An 18113-nucleotide genomic window follows, 5' to 3' on the forward strand; every position below is an offset into this window, starting at 1 on the left:
AATTCACTGAATCTGTCTCAAACTTACCGCAGGTTATGGGCTCATCGCTGCCATCAGAGCAGTGAATTTTCCCATCACACCTCTCTTCAGCTGACAGACACATTCCCTCAGGACATCGCATGCTGTCCTCACCACAGAGACCTGTATATATAAAAAAAAAAAAGAAACAACAGTAAATCATGTCTTCCATCTTGTTTCTCTTATCTACACTGTTCAGGGTGATATTTTATGTTCTGCACCTTACAATGATGTACAGTTACTACTGTCAACAATTGCTTCACACAAATCCTGATTTACATATATACAAGGTTGCATTTTCATATTGGGCCCATAAATTAAAATAGTCATTGCACTGATACACTAGATTTACTAGTTTTATCACCAATACATCATCATGCAGTCAACATCAAAGTGAATATTCAATCTCCTGTGGACACAGCATTAAACCAGCCCATCTTTCTCACCACAGTCCTCTTCATCAGAGTTGTCCACACAGTCATTGTGTCCGTTGCAGCGCAGCTCTTTGGGGACACAGATGTGGTTTCGACAGGTCCAGTCAGACTCCAGACAGCCCTCTGCGGCTGGACAGCTCTCCTCATCAGAACCCGTGGGACACTGGTTTTGTCCGTCACAGCGGGCCGATGCATTGACGCAGCCAACCGAGTCCACACATGGAAACTGACCAGGCGGACATTCAGGAGAGCCTGGGGGTGCTGGAGGGAATAAAACAAGACACCATGAAAGGAAATGCACATGATGAGAAAACTGAATTTACTGAATAACACAGGAAAGTTTTTTGTTTCAGTTTCTCTTTAGCTACAAAAGTTGTGCAACATCATTTTATTTGTTTTAAGCATATAACCCTCATATTGAGTGACCTGTGAACACAACCTAGCATTTGACTTACAGGGGGCTGATATATCCCATATGTAATCCACATTAAACCTGAAATTAACAGCATGAGATGTTCATGTTTAAATATCTACAGTTACAGAGTTAGATGGCACCAAACAGATCATGATAACATGACTATGCTTAACATTTTGTAGCTCCACAATTAAACTATGTACTGAATGTTAATGTGGAGAAGTTTAAATATGACTCAAAATCAACAGCTAACAGTTGTATTTATTGCAAAGCAGATTGTTTGGTAAAATGTTAAATTAACCTGTGATAATTGCTGCTGACTGTTTGCTGAGAATAAAGAAAGAAAATAGAGCAATCTCAATTTTGGTTAATTTATCAGTATCAGGAATGTTTTTCTTGGTGAAGAACAGGAAGTACACCTACCAGTGCAGTCCATCTCATCAGATCCATCCAGACAGTCTCCATCTCCATCACATCTCCAGATATCAGGGATGCAGTTTCCATCATCACACTGCCACTGGCCTTGAGGGCATCCCAAAATCTGGCCTACAAACATACAGAGAGAGAGATACTGTAGGAATGCAAACTGAAGTAGTCCAAGTCACTGCCCGATTTGTTGTATTTGTCTAAAATGAGATATCCCTCTTTAGATCGAATAAGTTGATTTCTTCAGACAAGCTGAATTGCACTGACATTTTACCTGCATTACCTGTTAAATGATTTATGGACCTTTAGACAATTTAGAGGCACATGTACAAAACAAAAAAAAAGGAAATGCAAAAGACCAGAAAAGGATACAAACACATCACTATTCATTATTTTGTTTGTGATTTGTTTGCATTGCTTGCTGTAAGCTAGAGCCACACAGTAACTTAAGTAACTTAATATTTCACAATAGTAGACAGACAGGTAATTGAATAAAGGTCGGAGCCAGATGTTTCAACAATTGTGGTCTCGTAAGACCAGATTTCTTGATCATGGCTCCGATCTGTGACAGTGTTGGTTTAAAGTGGACAGGATTTTAAGAAAACTAAAAATTATGCTGAATTCAAGCATGTTTTTTTTGGTCAATTTATTTTACCAAACATTTGACTGTGGGTCAACAAGTAATACCAATGTCTAGAAGAAGAAAAGAAAAACCATGATAAAGCATGGAGGTTGTTACATGTTTCAACTCATCACAAAAGCTCACAGTAAACATCAAAGGTAAGGACAAACAGAAGCACTGGTACCTGTGCTGTGCGCTGCAAAATAGCACAAGTCTGTCTTGATGTTAATCGTGTAAAATGATCTAGTCTAACTACTGCACTGACAGGACACAGGAATATTCATAAAGACAGGTTTAATTTAGGTTGATCATACTCCATGGAAGGTTAAAGTCAGTCAATATTGGCTGACTGACTTGCACTGAATTTCCATTAAAGCTTGTAACCCTGCAGCCACAGAATCCAGGAGGAAGTGCCATGTTGCCTCGTTCATCTTTAGATCTAAACAAAATGTATTAACCAACCTGAATGGTATTTGAGTGAATATGAACATGTTTGAGCATGAATACACATGACTAGATTTGGATAAAGTCACACAAATGACTTAAAAATGTGGTTACCTCTGGAAATTTTTAGACCTGCCAGAAAAATCAAACAAATGAACTGGTGTAAGTCCATGCCGGCCCGCGCGCCTAATCGGGACAAACAGCCACAGCTGAGAGGAAACGTTTTAATCAGCCTCCACCGCTGCACGTGCGATTATAGACGGCTTCCGGCCAAATTAACGACAATAAAAGAATCATAAGGATGTTAAAAAAAACAAACATCGTAATGATTTCTCCTTTTAAAAAAGAATCAAATACATGTATTTTATTTACCCTTGTTAAGTTTTTTTAGACCTTAGGTGGCGTGTTTGTTAATAAAATGTTTTTGTTGTTGATTGTATTTGACACACGCTGTGCACGTGCTGCGGCTTGTGACAGAGCAGGGATAGAAAAGTAAAGACATGTGATTTGTCAAATCTCTCTCTGGTTTGTTTCAACTGTTATTGATGTTGTCCACTTTATTCTCCCAGGCTTTATCTGAGGTGCAGCTCATGCGTCTTTCTCGCATCTGGAGAAGTTGTGCGCTTTTACGCACGGAACGAATTGGTTATCCTTAAAGTATTGGTGCTGTTTCTTTCAAAAAGAATCATGTCCAGAAGTAAAAAATAAAAAATAAAAAGATAAAGTATATGACTAAGCAGGTCCTTTCTACGATATGTGATATAATGGAACTAAACTCAGGTTATGGATATATATTTAACTTTTGTTCCTTTTTGTTTTACAGCTGTATGTGAATGTAGTCACATGATTGGGGATCTCATTCAAACATTTTGAATTGTCTTTCTCATAAAGGGGATTCACTCCACTGCCATAGCAGCATTCATTGTTGCATTAGAGAATATTGTTGAAACATATGCAGGACACGTGTCAGGTATTTTCAATTATTTAAATTTATTTTCAATACGTATATTATGCTACCACATGCAAATACACTTTTACTTTTAGATACATTCCACATTGAAAATATATTGATTTAAAATATACAAACACTACCCATGACATCACAATCTGTAATGTTTCTACGTTTTATTAATTCACCATAAAGTGATAAAATACTTAAAAATCTGACCGGTGAATCCATTCTTCTTTATAAGGTTGTATCTTTTAAACTTTGGTTAATATCACCCCAAACCACCAAAGTTGGACCAATTTATAGTTCAAAACCAAAGTTTGTTTGATGTTGTCACAATGAAGACCTTTCAAAGAACAAGACCAATTCAAAATCAATTACACATTTAAACAAGACAAAAGAAAGTCATGCTCGTCAAAAAGAATCACAGCTTTGTAGTTTTGCCATCAGCTGCTTCTAACTTCTTTTGAGGTCAAGTGTGCAGTTTGTCTTATGAATGGGCACCAATTAGCTGGCGTTACTGACGTCATTAATGTCCCTTTCATGCTGCTGCCAATTATCATGACAGTGTTTAGACTTTGGTGGTGTTATTGTTTTATGAACTCTTCATTTCAAGGTGTCCAAAATTATTCATTCATACAACTCACATGAACATTTATTTGTAGATTTAGTGCCTATGCTTAGGAATAAAACCATTACCATTGACTCCATAAACACATTACTGCCATTTCCTTTAAAAAAAAGTTCTTTTCATCAAGAAAGTAGTTAAAAATAAATGTCCAGTTTATTGAATAATGAAAATAATGTAATTTTGCTTATTTATATAATGTGGTATCATAGACTACTTATTTATTTAGGCTATTCTTTATTTATTATAGATAATTTATTTGATCTTTAGGCATATTTATGATAACTTGTTATTTAGTTATTGAAATGTTCAAAATTTGTACCGTTCAATTCATTTTCTTAAACAGGAATTTTAAAATTGTTGTTATTTTTATATTCGTTTGAGTCAAACTTTGACACAGACAATTATCATATCAACTAATTTTGAAGACAAATATAGTGTTACCATTTATGTTAACTACTTATAATTATTGTATCATTCGTATTAAATTAGCATTAACTGAAGATGCGTGATTAATAGATTGTCATCATAGCAGCAGTTTTGCAGATTTTATACTTTTAAAAACGGAACCTTAAGAAATAGAAAAAAAAGGCATTGTCAATAATTAAACATGAAGAGGGACGTGTGTCAAAGTCTCAAATATTGACCTTAACTTGCCCTCACTATATTATTTTCCTCGTTATGTGTCCTAACAGGCTCCACACAGGTAACGACCTGCGGTACAGAAAGTGATTCCTGATTAACTCCAGTGTCGCTTCCCAATAATTAATCACAGCGCAGTTGTGCAGCTCGTAATCTCCTTAACTAATATTATTGTCATGGCTTCTTATCAAAGGGATCTCTAATATACAAAACAACAACAATCAGAGTAGTGGGCTTTTACAGTTTTCACACCTCAGCCACTACAAAGACCAATTGGTTTCGATACATAATGACCTTGTCACATTTGAGTCTTTGAGCGCTCTCTTGGATCACACACGCCCTCTAGCCATCTGGGGCTTGACAGATCTCTTCAAAGGACGTCAGAAGAGAGGGGTTTGATTATAAATGTGAGTCTCAGCATCTCACCTGGAGCATTTGGAATCTACCTGTGGAAGCGACAACACCAACACACTTGGGAATAATGAAGGGACTAGCAGTGGATTTCTCTTTTGCGCTTCTTCTCCTGGTGGATTTGGTTCTGGCTCTCGCCGCGCAGCCTTTCCCTGGCATGCACCCTGACGCACTGCTCCGTGGGATGAACAGCGGCTCCAGACGCACCGTGCAGCGGCAAAAGACCAGCAGGCTGCCCCTCTACATGATGCAGCTCTACCGGACCATGCTGTCCGAGGACCGGGCCCGGACTCCGGCTGACACCGTGAGCCACACCGAGGACAACCCCGGCCTGCATGACTCCGACTCTGTCATCAGCCTTGTCGCTAAAAGTAAGTATTTAACATTAAGACAAAATATACAGTTATGGTGTTATGGAGTGGCTGTGCGTAACAGTTTATGTAATGACATGCAGTGCACATGTTATTCAGTTTTTAAAGAGATTCTACACCTGAAATGTCATTATGAAAACTTTCTTTGAAGTTAAATACTTACACGTTTAATGCCATAGTAAGTCCCTTTAACAACCTGTACACCATTATATACCAACACCAGAATGTGGATGTGTTGATTTATTTTACCTTAATTTAATCATTTGTCCAATCAAGGTTTGCTTGATTAATGTATTTTAGCAGTTATGCAACTCCCTATTGAGGAAAAAAAGCTGTTAGGTTTTATGGTCATCATGTGTTTGCAGATACATAAGAAACTGGTCTTTGCAAGCGTAAACTCAGAATGACAAATGTACCAGCAATTAAGCGCATAGACAGTTCAGTTAGCCTTTACACTTCTCTAACACACACACTTCTCTTATTTCTTTCAGATTGCCAGCAGATCGGCAAGAGGTGGTCCGTCATCTTTGACCTGTCCTCCATGTCTGCAAGCGACAATGTCCAACTGGCTGAACTTCGCATCCGCCTGCCTGCTTTCACCGAGTCCTCCAGAGCCTCAGTGGACATCTACCACTCCCACAGAGACCAGTGCTCCGGCATACACTGCCAAGGAAACAGGTTGTTCCTGGGCCGCTTGAGAGCTCCTCCCAGTTCCGTGGTCTCTCCCTCCTCCTGGAAGGTGTTCAACATGACAGAGATACTCCGTCACTGGCTGCAGCAGGAACACGCCACACAGAGGCCAGAAGAGGTTGATCCTGAGGTGAGGGATGATGATGAGGAGGAGGAGAAGCAGCAGGAGGGAGTCCAACATCCTACAGCTGACCGGGTCATGATGGTGGTCTTCTCCAGGCAGAACCCTAACAGCCAGCGAATGCCGACTCTCATCCGCACAGCGGAGCACTCCAAGTATGTCAGCCTGGACAGAGAGCGAGTGACGGCTGGCTCTGGCTCAAGGTTGAGGAGCCACAGAACCAAGAGGCACCACCACAACCAACAGCAGAGCCAGAGAGTGGCAGGAGCTGCTCCAGCCAGCAAGCCCACAGAGGAGGAGAAGGGTCCTCTGTGCAGAAAGGTGGACATGTGGGTTGACTTTGAGAAGATCGGCTGGAGCGAGTGGATTGTCTATCCCAAAAGGTACAACGCCTATCGCTGTGAGGGGAGCTGTCCTACACCAGTAGACGAGACCCTCACCCCGACCAACCATGCATACATGCAGGTAAGACTGAATTTAGTCACCAAGACAAATTCCTTAACGTTTCTTGTACAGTATTTTCTGCAACAATATAAACCGTTATGTCCTATTTGAACAGATTTGTTCTAATCAGTCATTTTCTCCTTCTCTCTCCAGAGCCTATTGAAACTTCACCACCCACACAAGGTGCCATGTCTGTCCTGTGTGCCCACACGCCTGGCGCCGCTTTCCATGTTGTACTTTGAGAATGGGAAGATGGTCATGAGGCATCACCAGAACATGGTTGTGGAGGAGTGCGGCTGTCACTGAGCAAAAGCTAAAAATCTGTTGTTTAAAGATCCAAGAAACTGTTGCAAATTGGCACAGAAGAATCTTACAACTGCAGAACTGAGCTGCTCAGAGGCATAAAGTGGATGGATGTCCACAGGCACTTTACAGAGACACTGGGACAGAGGCTGTTGCTGTGATGCAGGACCAGAAAGAAGGGAACTCCTGTATATGATGGACATTGCTCTCTAAATTATGGATTTTAAAAATTAAGTTATAAATTGTTGGTACTTTTTGCAGATTAGGTGATCCAAGTTGTGCCTTAGATAAATAACACTATGCAAGATTGCAAGTATATTCAAGGTAAAAAGGACTGAATAGAAAAAAAAAACAACATCTAGACAAAAGCACAACATGGTCACAGACTGAAGCACTATAGAACATTTTAAAAACAGTTGTACATGAAAGGTATTAATGTACAAACTTCTTCTTCATGCTTGAAGGGTAAAGTTTTTAATGCCGTTGAAATGACAAATGCAAATGTCAGAATGGTGTAAGCGCTTTGACTTTATTGAGATGTCTGGGTCACATTGACCAAATTGTATGTTACCTATGTACAGTAAAACAATAAATTATTTCTCATCTTGAACAAAGTCTCCAATTGTTTGTATTACAGTGTTTTTGCATGATAAAACTCAACATTTGACTTGAGATACTAACTTACTTACCACAAGATTAAACTACAAGATCATATGCCTCCACCAACCAGTCAAGTGGTAGTTTAACATCCATGTCTGTCCAGACTCATAATATTTGTGATGAAGACTTTGAAGGAATTTAATAAAAGGTATTAAGTGTATTTTCCTTGTATGTGTTCACATGCTTGGATAATAAAGCTGATTCTGATAGAACACAAAGCTGTAGCCATGACAGTAGATGACGCTTCAGATATAGATGTTGCTGCAAAGAAGCTACAAATACAAAAAAACATGGATGCGTCACACAAATCTTCAACCCAACAGCACAAAATATCTAAACAATCCCCACAGTTCCAAGGTGGACACCAAGATTAGTGTCACCAATTCACTATCCGACCAAATGTGAAATATGGTCACAATCTCTCCTTCTGTTCCTGAGTTATGGTGTTGAATAATGACCAGAAAAGTGTTTTTGCAGAACGTTATGATGTCACAGTGAAGTTGACCTTTGACCTTTTGGATATAAAATGTCATCACTTCATTATTTCATCCTATTAGACATTTGTGTGAAACTGTGTCATAATTACCTCTTGAGTTACAGCCAAAAACGTGTTTTGTGAGGTCACAGTGACCTTTGACCTTTGACCACTGGAATCTAATCAGTTCTAAAAGTTATAATCAGTGGACGTTCATGCAAAATTTGAGGAAATTCCCTCCAGATGTTCCTGAGATATCGCAGTCACGAGAATGTGACAGAGGGACAACCCAAAAACATCCGGCCTCTCTGGCCACGGCGGTCACCATGGCAGAGGTATGGAAAAACAAAACTGTGATCGCAATGATAAGTTAATGCCATTACTTCAGATATAATTGTGTAATATGAATGACAGTCAGCTGAGTGAGCTGCTATGTGGAGAACGACAAACACAAACTGAGTAGGTGAAGGAGAATATAAAATAGAAAGAAAATAGTTTAATCATTTGATAGTATTTCTGATTAACTGTACTTTATACAATGCAGATCTATAATTTCAATATTTCACTTGAGTATTTCAAAAACACATTTTCAAAGTCATCAAATGAGTCAAATCACATAAAATATTTATGGTTTAATTTCAACAATGCTTTGACTTATTTGTCAAATATGTCACAGATCATACAAAGTGCCCATCAAAGCAAACGACAATTGTATGCATCAGTTATTGTTTTATAAGAGTACAACATTTTCACATAGTAATCATTACAAAAAATACAGTCTTTTTTTCAGAACTCTAAGACTAGACTTCTCATTTCAACTGATCCTTTTTTTTTTTTTTTTTTTTTAAAGTTTTTATACATTTTTTTCTCAACAGTAAACAAAAACAATGAAAATGTTCGGAATTACTTTCATCCTTATGGCCGACTCTTCAAATGTCCATTTCAAACTGAGACTCTTCTCCTAGAAAAGGAAAAGATAGTGCAGTTGATTAGAGGGAAATCCACCGTTACAAAAACACGTAAAAGGACTGCAGCTCATTTCCTGCTTTAGATTTTAAACATACAGATAATATTTACCTGTGCTCCCCTGTTTATGCAGGCTGTGCTTGTTGTTATTGTTGGCTGTCTTTTCCGGCTGGTTTGTGTCGCTGGAGGAGTCGGGTTTGAGCGGCCTGGTGACTCCGGGGATGTCAGGCATGTTGGGAGGCGTACGAGCCAGAGGGGACGTCCGACACTGCAGGAGGAACTTCCTGTCGTAGATGATTCTGGTGCCTGCAGGCAGTAAAGGAAACTTGAATTCAGCGGGATTCAGATTTCACATAAACATGAAAATGAAAAGTAAACATTTGTCAGACTTTTCATTTTTTATATTGTCATGTAATAGAGCAACATATGGTCTGATTAAAGCCTTTTTAATTGTTTCTCAATATTTTGCCATCAAGCTGATGTTATACAGCATAGCGAAATTTCAGGTGATCAATATTGGACAGCAGGTGTATTCAAGTTGTACGTTGATGTTTGTGGAAAAGTTGACACAAATACCCAATGTTTTGCTTCGGCTTCTTTACTACAGCAGCTAATGTAAGTGTAATATTAAAGGAATAGTCTCAATATAGGAGTACAGCCAGAAGCTGATTAGCTTAGCTTAGCATAAAGACTAGAAACAGGCCAAAGGTCATATAATTAAAACAAAAAAAAATTAACTCATTAAAACTAATTGACATGTAATATCTTGTTTGTTTAATCTGTACAAAAAACAAAGTTTAAAAATGAGGACACAGTCACTGGCCAGGCAACCAGCCTCCACAAAGTTAGCATGTATGGTCAAGATGATAATGACCTCATGAATTCATGAACTTCTAGAGGTGCTGGTGGGCTGATTTTGTTACCTTTGCACAGAGCCAGGGTAGCTGTTTCCCCCTGTTTCATTTCATTACGCTAAGCTAAGCTAACTGTCTGCTGTCTGTAGCTTCATATTTAGCGCACATATTATAAGAGTGGTATCGATCTTCTCATCTAACTCACAGCAAGACAGTGAATAAGCATTTTTTGACCATTTGAAAAAGCACACTTTCAAAAAAAAATCCATCATTTTACCTTCATCTTTAATACTTGTTCAACATATATTTTTTATTTGTGACAAAAAGAAAATCAATTTCACAAGCTAACCTTGTGATTAAACACTTGTGACCAGTTGAAAAAGATGAATTAACAATATCAAATAAAATAGATTAATAAAAATAAATGTATTAACCACCTCAACAGTACAGAGACCTACTTCTTATCTGTCACGGGTTTTCTGAGTGTGACTTGTGTGTGGCATATCAGTGACGTTGACACACTTTCGGTGACCCGACTCTGTTTTATCTGTGTAAATCTGTCCCACCTGCTAATGTTACAGAATGTCACAGTATCGGTTATAACAAACGTGCTCTCTGCGTCGACTTTCTCACAACTGCGGAGGGCAAACATTTTCTTTTTCATCTTTATCACCATCCTGGAAATTTTCCAAGGTCTCAAGCTCAGCGATGTTTGAGTAAAATGTCGAATAAGTGGGTCAAACGACTCAATGTGTTGACTGACTTTGTAGAACCATGGGGTTGTTCTGGGTGTTGATGAGCATTTCTGATGCCAAATTTAATGTTTTGTTTGTTTCATTGTGTATATCAATATACATCTTTTGTAATTTTGTTTTCTGCATAAAACTTAAGTAGTAGTGGGTGTGAATTTTTTAAAATATTTTTTAGCTGTTGTATCCATAGGAAAATGAACTTAAGTTGTAATACGACGTGATTATTAGCTCACTTTCTCCATCTTAAATATAACCAGTGTGACCGAGTGTCGGCCTCATCTAGTAAACATGTTGTCATCCCTAGTAATACACCTATAAATAGGATATGACTGACCACGGGCCTATATTTGACCATACAGTCGTAGATTGTGTGAATAATCTACTGTATCTGCATACTAAACTTCTCTGGACACTATACTGAATTTGTAAATTTGATATTCATAACTGATTGGTTCCAAAACTAATTAATGTTAATCTAAGTGAAACTGTCCACAACAAGTACAGAGTCTCTGGTTCTGTAATGAAGAGAAGGAAGTAAACAAACAAAACAAACATTATAGTGAGATGAAAATCATTATGATTTTGCATTAATTTAACTTTCTACCATGTTTGTACATTAAAGCTTCATTAGGACACTGATTGTTTGGAACTGCAATCATTCCACTGATCTGTTTCTCAAAGACAATCAGATAGTGACATGCTTCAGATTTGTGTTTCTTTAAAGAATTACATGCATGGAAGGGCTGTGCAATGTACAGACTGCAGGCTTTGGGTGTTGCAATAAGTTCCCTTTAACATTGTTCACTAGTAGCCTTCATGGAGCACCAGAGCTGTCAATCATTAACAGGACTGCAGACTAGACCTATAGCTTTGCTAACACAAAGAGGGCCATTTAAGGCTGCCACAACTGACAACAACTGTTGATTTTGTGTCAGTTTTAGTAACACAACACCCCCAAAAATCAAGTTATAATCTTTTCATTTCCAACCCATCCACCTACATTTATGGTCTTAGAGATAGGAACAGAAAATTGTGCAATGGGTGGTCCAGCAGGGTGTGATGTCAGTGGAATATTAGGCTATTTTATGGCTTTATGGCAGATAATTACTTATCTCAACTACACAGCTGGTCTCCATGGTAATCTAGAAAATCCCATTTTCTGATTGTCCCTTTAAATCTTCTAATTCTCATATTAAAGACGTTTATCTTGTTGTCAAATTCCTGATGATATTAAAGTTTTTTTAATATAATTATATTTTTCCTCCCACTGACATCATTACCTCCTGGCGTGGTGCTGAACAGCGTCCCCCCGGGAGTGGTGGAGTAGTCCTGGGGCATATGGGCAGCATCGTGGATAGTGACCCGTCTCACGGCGGGGATATCCCGGCTCCTGGTGGTCTGTCCTCCGGCTGACATCTCTCACAGCACTGAGTCGACTGTCTTGTGCTTGTTGTGTCACCTGCAGTGCCGAGGACTCCTTCTAGCTACAGTCCGCCCGTTAGAAAGTTACCTTGTGCCTCCACGTGGTCTGCACGATTCCAAAACAACCCAAAGACTTCCTCCAAAACAACACGTGGGACAGAGGGCTGTCATTGGCTGCAAGCAGGGGGCGTCACAAACAGCGGAAGTTGTAGTTTTTCCTGATCTGCAGGTTGCTCTGTCAGACACAGACTTCAATTCTAGTACATACAGAAAGAAACATAAAGAATCAAACCGAGAAATTGATTATTTAATGTAAAATATAATTGTGTAATCAGTTATATAATTACTAACAAATTATCAATTGTAGAAGGCTCCATTTAATTATTATGTGGATAGTGGAAAACATATTTTCCTGTACCTTCCTAGAGAGGAACTGACATATGACAGTACATTTATATAGGAAGCTTTTATGGAAAAAAGACTATGTAATATTCATTGTACTAATTAAAAGGAAAGTACTGTACTCAGTTTCCAAATTTCCAGTTGATGGCTACTGTGACCTTGAGATTTTTAGTCAGTACACCGGACACAAGTACACAATTCAAAATGCAGAATAGTTTCCAATAATACATAAATATAAAATGAATATTCACTTTAAATAGAGCAGTTCTTTAAAGGAAATTCTGGAAATCTGCTTGTATACTCAACTACAGCTGAAACGAGCGGTCAATCCACAGAAAAATAACTGACAACTCATTTGATAATTGATTCATCGTTTAAGTCATTTTCCCAACAGGCTCTAGTTCCAGCTTCTCAATTATTTTCTGCTATTCTTTGTAAAATTTGAGTGAATTGAATATCTTTCAGTTTTGGACTCTACATGATAGTTACACACAAAAAAAATGGTGGTTCTTCAGTGGATCTTCAGCGGTTCTTTTGGGTGGTTGAGGTGCTATATAGCACTGCTGATATACAAAGAACTTGTTAAGCCCCTGCATGGTTCTTTAGAGGTTCTTCAGCTTAGTTTAGTTTAGTTGTGGAAAGAATAAAAAAATACATTAAAATACAGAGTATTTCCTGAGGATAACACATTAAAGCAGTGGTTGTCAACCTTTTTCCCTCCAAAGCCCCTGTCTAAGGAGATATCCTTAGACAGGGGCTTTGGTTTGGTTTGGTTTGATTTCTTGGTTTGGTTTGATTTCGGTTTGATATCCACCGAGGTCCCTTGTGAGCCTTGACCTTCCTTGTTGAGCACTGCATTCAAGTATTAACTACTTATTTCTAATGTGGCCTTCAATGTCACATTCAGGACATAGGGACAAATCCATACAGCATAAAAATATTATATAATTCATCATCAAAAGTGTTCTTACTGAGGAAAGTGAGTATATTCTCCGGACTCCTGACAAATACCATAGACATTTACAAATGCCAGATGGTAGATCTTTGTATGGTGTTACTGGACGCTGCCCTTTTGATACCCCCCCCCCCCACAGGAAAATCGGATGACTTTTTGATTTTACCCATTTTTTGAGTAACATCTCCCCCTTACTCATTTTACCCATTTTTCAACTAACACTCAATCTTCCTAATTTTACCCATTTCTCTGTTACCACCCACCCAATATTCATTTTATCAAGTTTTTGGGAAAATCAGATGGCCTCTCAATTTTAGCCATTTTTCGAGTAGCAACCCCCCCTTACACATTTCTTGACTAACACTCAATCTTCCTAATTTTACCCATTTCTCTGTCACCACCCAACCCACATTCATTCTATCAAGGTTTCGGGAAAATCAGATGCCCTTTTAATTTTAGCCATTTTTCGAGTAACACCCCCCCCCCCCCCCTACTCACTTTTTCCCATTTTTCCTGTTTTTCGACTAACACCCAATCTTACTAATTTTACCCATGTCTCAATTAACAACAACCCCATTTTGATGGCCAAAGAGCAAAACCTCCTATCAGAAAAATGCACTGTTTTAAGAAAACTAAAAAAAACTTGTTTTCTTCTAGAATGCTATTTGTTAAGGATACTCAATACATAATATATTATGTGTTAACAATACCAACTAGGTATTAGTGCCTCGCAAAGTGCAGATTGGAGGTTTTCCCCCACTGTTCCTGGATCATTTTGCAAATAGGAGCTTTTGCACTCGGTGCCAGTTGGAAGAGGTTCTACAAATTGATGCTCTAAATTAAGTTAATAATTAAAATTAAATTAAAAATAAAATCAAGATTGTTTTCAGGTAAAGAGATGGGCCAGTGTAGTAAATGTAATAGTTACTACATTGTAGTATACCAGGGTCAGAATTCAGCTCGGTCTGGTGCTGATGCAGATAGGTTTTGTGACTCAACATGTTCGCAGCGAACCTGATAGGACGTTTTCTTCAGGTGACTTTTCTGTCACAACGAAGAGCGGGATTATCTTGCAGACAGACTGAATATGATGAGCCTTCTTTGTTCTCATCATCCAAAGTGAAATCCGCCAATCAGAAAATTCTGCAGATAGGAGGTTTTGCGCTTTGGCCATTGACATGGTACCTCTAATGGTTCTTCGTAGCACCATCTGACAAAGGTGCTATACAGCACCAAAAAATGTTCCCCTATGATTATGAGACATAGAACCACTTTTGGGTACTATTTAGCACCATTTTTGTTGAAGCAACATAGTGCTATATGGCACCGCTAATGATTATATGTAGCACCATTTGGCAAAAGTGCTATATAGCACCTTTAAAGATAGGAGTTATATAGCATCAAAAACAGTTCTCCTATGATTAAGAGCCAAAGAACCACTTTTAGTGCTATTCAGCACCATTTTTTTAGTGTGTACCAGCATTTTCCACCCTTTTTAGTAACATTTGAAGTCCCCCTATTTAGCATTCATAAGCAGCATACAAACATTTAATGGCATATAACACTATAATGTAGTTATAAGCAGACATAAGAACATTTTAAGTGTTCATTAATGTTTAGTATTTGTCAGTAATTATAACTTCTCCTATGACGACATAGTATTACAAATGTGTTACTATACTGTCATTCATTACCTGTTTATGCTCCAGCCTCCACTTATGGTACCCAAAGGAGTCCATGTTGTTAAGAAATACAATAATAAACACATATATCTGCTCACAACTACATCATAATGTCTTATAACCATTGTTAACCATTTTTTATAATGCTTATAAATGCTAAATGAGGGACTTACAGTAAAGTGTTACCCTAGTTTTGACACTATATAGACCAAAGTATTATATAATCAATTAATTAAGGAAGTAACTGGCAGGTTAGTTGACAACAAAAATAATACTATCATACAATCAACATCTATAAGTCTACAATAATAAATGATAACAAATGAATATTTGAAGAAACGGTCCATGTAGGAATATTATAGTAAACATACAAAAGGGCTGCACTCATTTCACTTTACGAAACCAAGACACAGCATTTATGTCACATCTTTGTTTATTAATTCTTGTAAATGGTTTGAGCTGGTGTACAGGGTAAGATGATCTATACATATCTTCATGTCAGAATGATTCTGATTGAAAGGCTTGTATACATATTCACGTTTGTTTATCCTCTCTCCAGGACAATACAAAAGAAAAGAAAACAAGTGGTCATAGCTACAAAGCCTCTACATTCCCCATGATGTGGGCGTTGGCCTAGTCTAGATAATGCTTAAAGAACATCCATAACAACTCTATGAGGGTGCATAGCATTCTAATTAAATATATTTTGTCATATATTTATACATATATTTTCATAAAAACATCTTTTTTTGTGCATGTGCGCAGTTGCATTCCTTAGGATAGAGTAATATGATATTGCGTTTACATTGTCATGTATCCATTCTAAAGGAGTATAGGTGATCGCTATTCTTTGTTAAAATTTTACAATACTCTTTAAAATACATCGTCGTAGGTTACACGTCCTCTCAAGTCACATGCCTGGTAAAAACTTTCTCTCTTCTTCCCCCTGATCCAACTAGGTTTGGAACCAAGCACCATCATACGCACACACACACACACACACACACACACACACACACACACACTTGGTGGAGTCAAATTTGTCATGTCAGACTGATGGCAAATTCAAATACTGATGGTTTAAAATGTGAGCAATATCTGGTCTTTTAACTGTAAGCTAAACAAAAGGAAAACTACTTAAATTTATGATCATTAAAACTTCAGTCTTGATTGATTTAAATTCATGTCAAAGCCTTCTCCTTCTAATTTTTTTGCAGTAGTAGAAGAGCAACTTGTGTATCTATTTGAAGCTCACCCAAACAAATAGTAGGCTCATGAGATTCATCGTGACGATTAAAGAAGACAGTCCACAGTGTCGTCCCACTCGATAATACTAATCAAATGTTTGTCTTCCGCATTATGTGAAATGCACAGATACACCGGCTTTTTGTCTTCTGCATCATGTCTAGAACATACATGTATTGTTTTGTTCAAATGTTTGTGTGTGGGTACAATTTGGAATTTTGTGCTGGAAAGGCAGCAGTAACAATGAAGGCAATTACAGAGTTAGATTGAATGGCATCGGCTGCTAAAACATATCAAAATTGAGTTTTGATGTGATGAAAATCCTAATTATAACTTTAACACAGGATTAAGTATATTCATTTTCTTTTAAATGTCTAAATTCAGCATCAGCCTTTCTTGTTCTGATACAGTACAAGTAGAAACACAGAACTGTGTTGTACTTCTTTGTAGAGGCAGTAATGTTTCACCGGAACTTTTTGGGTTCATTTTTGTTCATCAAATGGTGGAAATGAATTCAGATAAACACACCCGACAGAGGTTCTCTCTCACTTTGCCTCCACATAGAGGAGGGTTCTCCACACAAAGTTGCATATACAGGATAAAGGGATGCATGGTTACTGACCGCACACTCAATACCCTGTATCTTTTTGGTCTTATTTGAATGAAAGAACTCCCCACCGTATCCACACACACATGCACACACACACACACAAACCATCTTGCTTCATACATCCCTCCAAAAACCCAGAGCATCCCCATCCCACCCCAAACTGCCCCAACACCAGAGTCTAGTTCTGAAACACTCACTTTGTGTCCTGCATTCATCTTTAAGAGTAGGACTCTTAAAAAAAGGAAAAAAAAAAGAAAAGAAAACAAAACATTTTGTTTCTGACAAAGCAGAACTGAAAACCTGAGTGGAGTAAACAGTGGAAAACATGTGATATGTAATAAACATGTGCTATATCCGATGAGGCTCTCATGTGCACGGACCGGGCATGGAAAATATGTGCATTTGAGTGATGTGCAACTAATGTGTTCATTCATTCATTCGGTGTCTCACTCATTCAGGCTACAGTAGCATTTACAGTACTTATGGGGTTAATATTGTGTTTTGATTTCCAGGAAATGTGTGCTACTATGATATGACCTCTTCATAGTGCTGCTGTCAGGTTTCTGCATAAAAAATGTGTTTCAGAGATTAAGAGAACAGGAGGTTTACAGTGATGTCAGTGGTGTTTTTGAAACGTGTGATATACTAAAACCATTAAAGATGAACATTTTAACTTAAATTACTCAAAAAAAAAAAGATCAGAAAAAGAAAATGGAGATGGTGTGCACCTTACGGCAGCAGCAGACTCCATATTAGGTATCAGTGTATTAAGTTAACATATCCTGGTTTATATTTTGCTACGTTAAGTGCTGAGAAACAAACAGTCCCTCCCAGGCCTCCGCAGTCCCACACTGCTACAGCTGAGTCATCTGATCTTGCATCAGCGTGTCCTCTCTGACTCGTTCACTTCAAGGTCGCTGGAACCGGTCAGATACAGCATAGCTGTTTTGTCCAGATGGAGTTCCTGTCTTCACTGAGGAGTTCAGTCTTTTACACCTTTCTGTATCAAATCCTTCCATCTTCTGTGTTCTTGTTGTTAGGTATTATTGCTGTGGCAAACTCAAAACCTATCCCGACACTCTGACCAGGCAATAATTATTTAATTATGTGATGTATATGTTTCTGAATGTGTGTTTGTGTGTGTGTGTGTGTGTGTGTTTGTGTGTGTATAC

At 38.1% G+C, this 18113-nt stretch overlaps 3 protein-coding genes across 8 annotated transcripts in view; 1 reads left to right on the forward strand and 2 right to left on the reverse strand.

Annotated features, from left to right (window-relative positions):
- Window positions 1-2594, reverse strand: part of LOC121885598 (low-density lipoprotein receptor-related protein 2-like) — a 30497-nt gene extending 27903 nt beyond the window's left edge. For all 6 annotated transcript variants that reach the window (XM_042395217.1, XM_042395215.1, XM_042395219.1 and 3 more), the window contains exons 1-4: window positions 2474-2594; window positions 1291-1413; window positions 465-713; window positions 28-141 (exon numbers count right to left, since the gene is read on the reverse strand). In XM_042395217.1, coding sequence (XP_042251151.1) covers window positions 28-141; window positions 465-713; window positions 1291-1413; window positions 2474-2531 — 544 coding nt within the window. In that variant the 5' untranslated portion in view covers window positions 2532-2594. The remainder of the gene's footprint in view (window positions 1-27; window positions 142-464; window positions 714-1290; window positions 1414-2473) is intronic.
- A 2443-nt stretch (window positions 2595-5037) lies between these two features.
- Window positions 5038-7445, forward strand: LOC121885918 (nodal homolog 2-A-like). Its single transcript, XM_042395751.1, has 3 exons — window positions 5038-5360; window positions 5852-6636; window positions 6769-7445. The coding sequence occupies exons 1-3, from the start codon at window positions 5060-5062 to the stop codon at window positions 6919-6921; spliced, it is 1239 nt and encodes a 412-aa protein (XP_042251685.1). The 5' UTR covers window positions 5038-5059; the 3' UTR covers window positions 6922-7445.
- A 1225-nt stretch (window positions 7446-8670) lies between these two features.
- On the reverse strand, window positions 8671-12214 carry LOC121886038 (eukaryotic translation initiation factor 4E-binding protein 2-like). Its single transcript, XM_042395927.1, has 3 exons — window positions 11906-12214; window positions 9131-9325; window positions 8671-9014 (listed from the first exon to the last, which is right to left on the reverse strand). The coding sequence occupies exons 1-3, from the start codon at window positions 12039-12041 to the stop codon at window positions 8983-8985; spliced, it is 363 nt and encodes a 120-aa protein (XP_042251861.1). The 5' UTR covers window positions 12042-12214; the 3' UTR covers window positions 8671-8982.
- Between the last annotated feature and the right edge of the window lie 5899 nt (window positions 12215-18113).

This window comes from Thunnus maccoyii, chromosome 19 (genome assembly GCF_910596095.1).
Source record: "Thunnus maccoyii chromosome 19, fThuMac1.1, whole genome shotgun sequence".
NCBI classification, from domain to species: Eukaryota; Metazoa; Chordata; class Actinopteri; order Scombriformes; family Scombridae; genus Thunnus; species Thunnus maccoyii.

Bases quoted from the DNA above. Each gene is read 5' to 3' on its own strand.
- LOC121885918 (XM_042395751.1), top strand. From the start codon at position 5,060: ATGAAGGGACTAGCAGTGGATTTCTCTTTTGCGCTTCTTCTCCTGGTG. The intron at 5,361-5,851 runs GTAAGTATTTAA...TATTTCTTTCAG, and splicing joins CATCAGCCTTGTCGCTAAAA to ATTGCCAGCAGATCGGCAAG. The intron at 6,637-6,768 runs GTAAGACTGAAT...TTCTCTCTCCAG, and splicing joins CCAACCATGCATACATGCAG to AGCCTATTGAAACTTCACCA.
- LOC121886038 (XM_042395927.1), bottom strand. From the start codon at position 12,041: ATGTCAGCCGGAGGACAGACCACCAGGAGCCGGGATATCCCCGCCGTG. The intron at 9,326-11,905 runs GTAATGATGTCA...TACTGCCTGCAG, and splicing joins GTTCAGCACCACGCCAGGAG to GCACCAGAATCATCTACGAC. The intron at 9,015-9,130 runs GTAAATATTATC...TTCCTTTTCTAG, and splicing joins GCATAAACAGGGGAGCACAG to GAGAAGAGTCTCAGTTTGAA.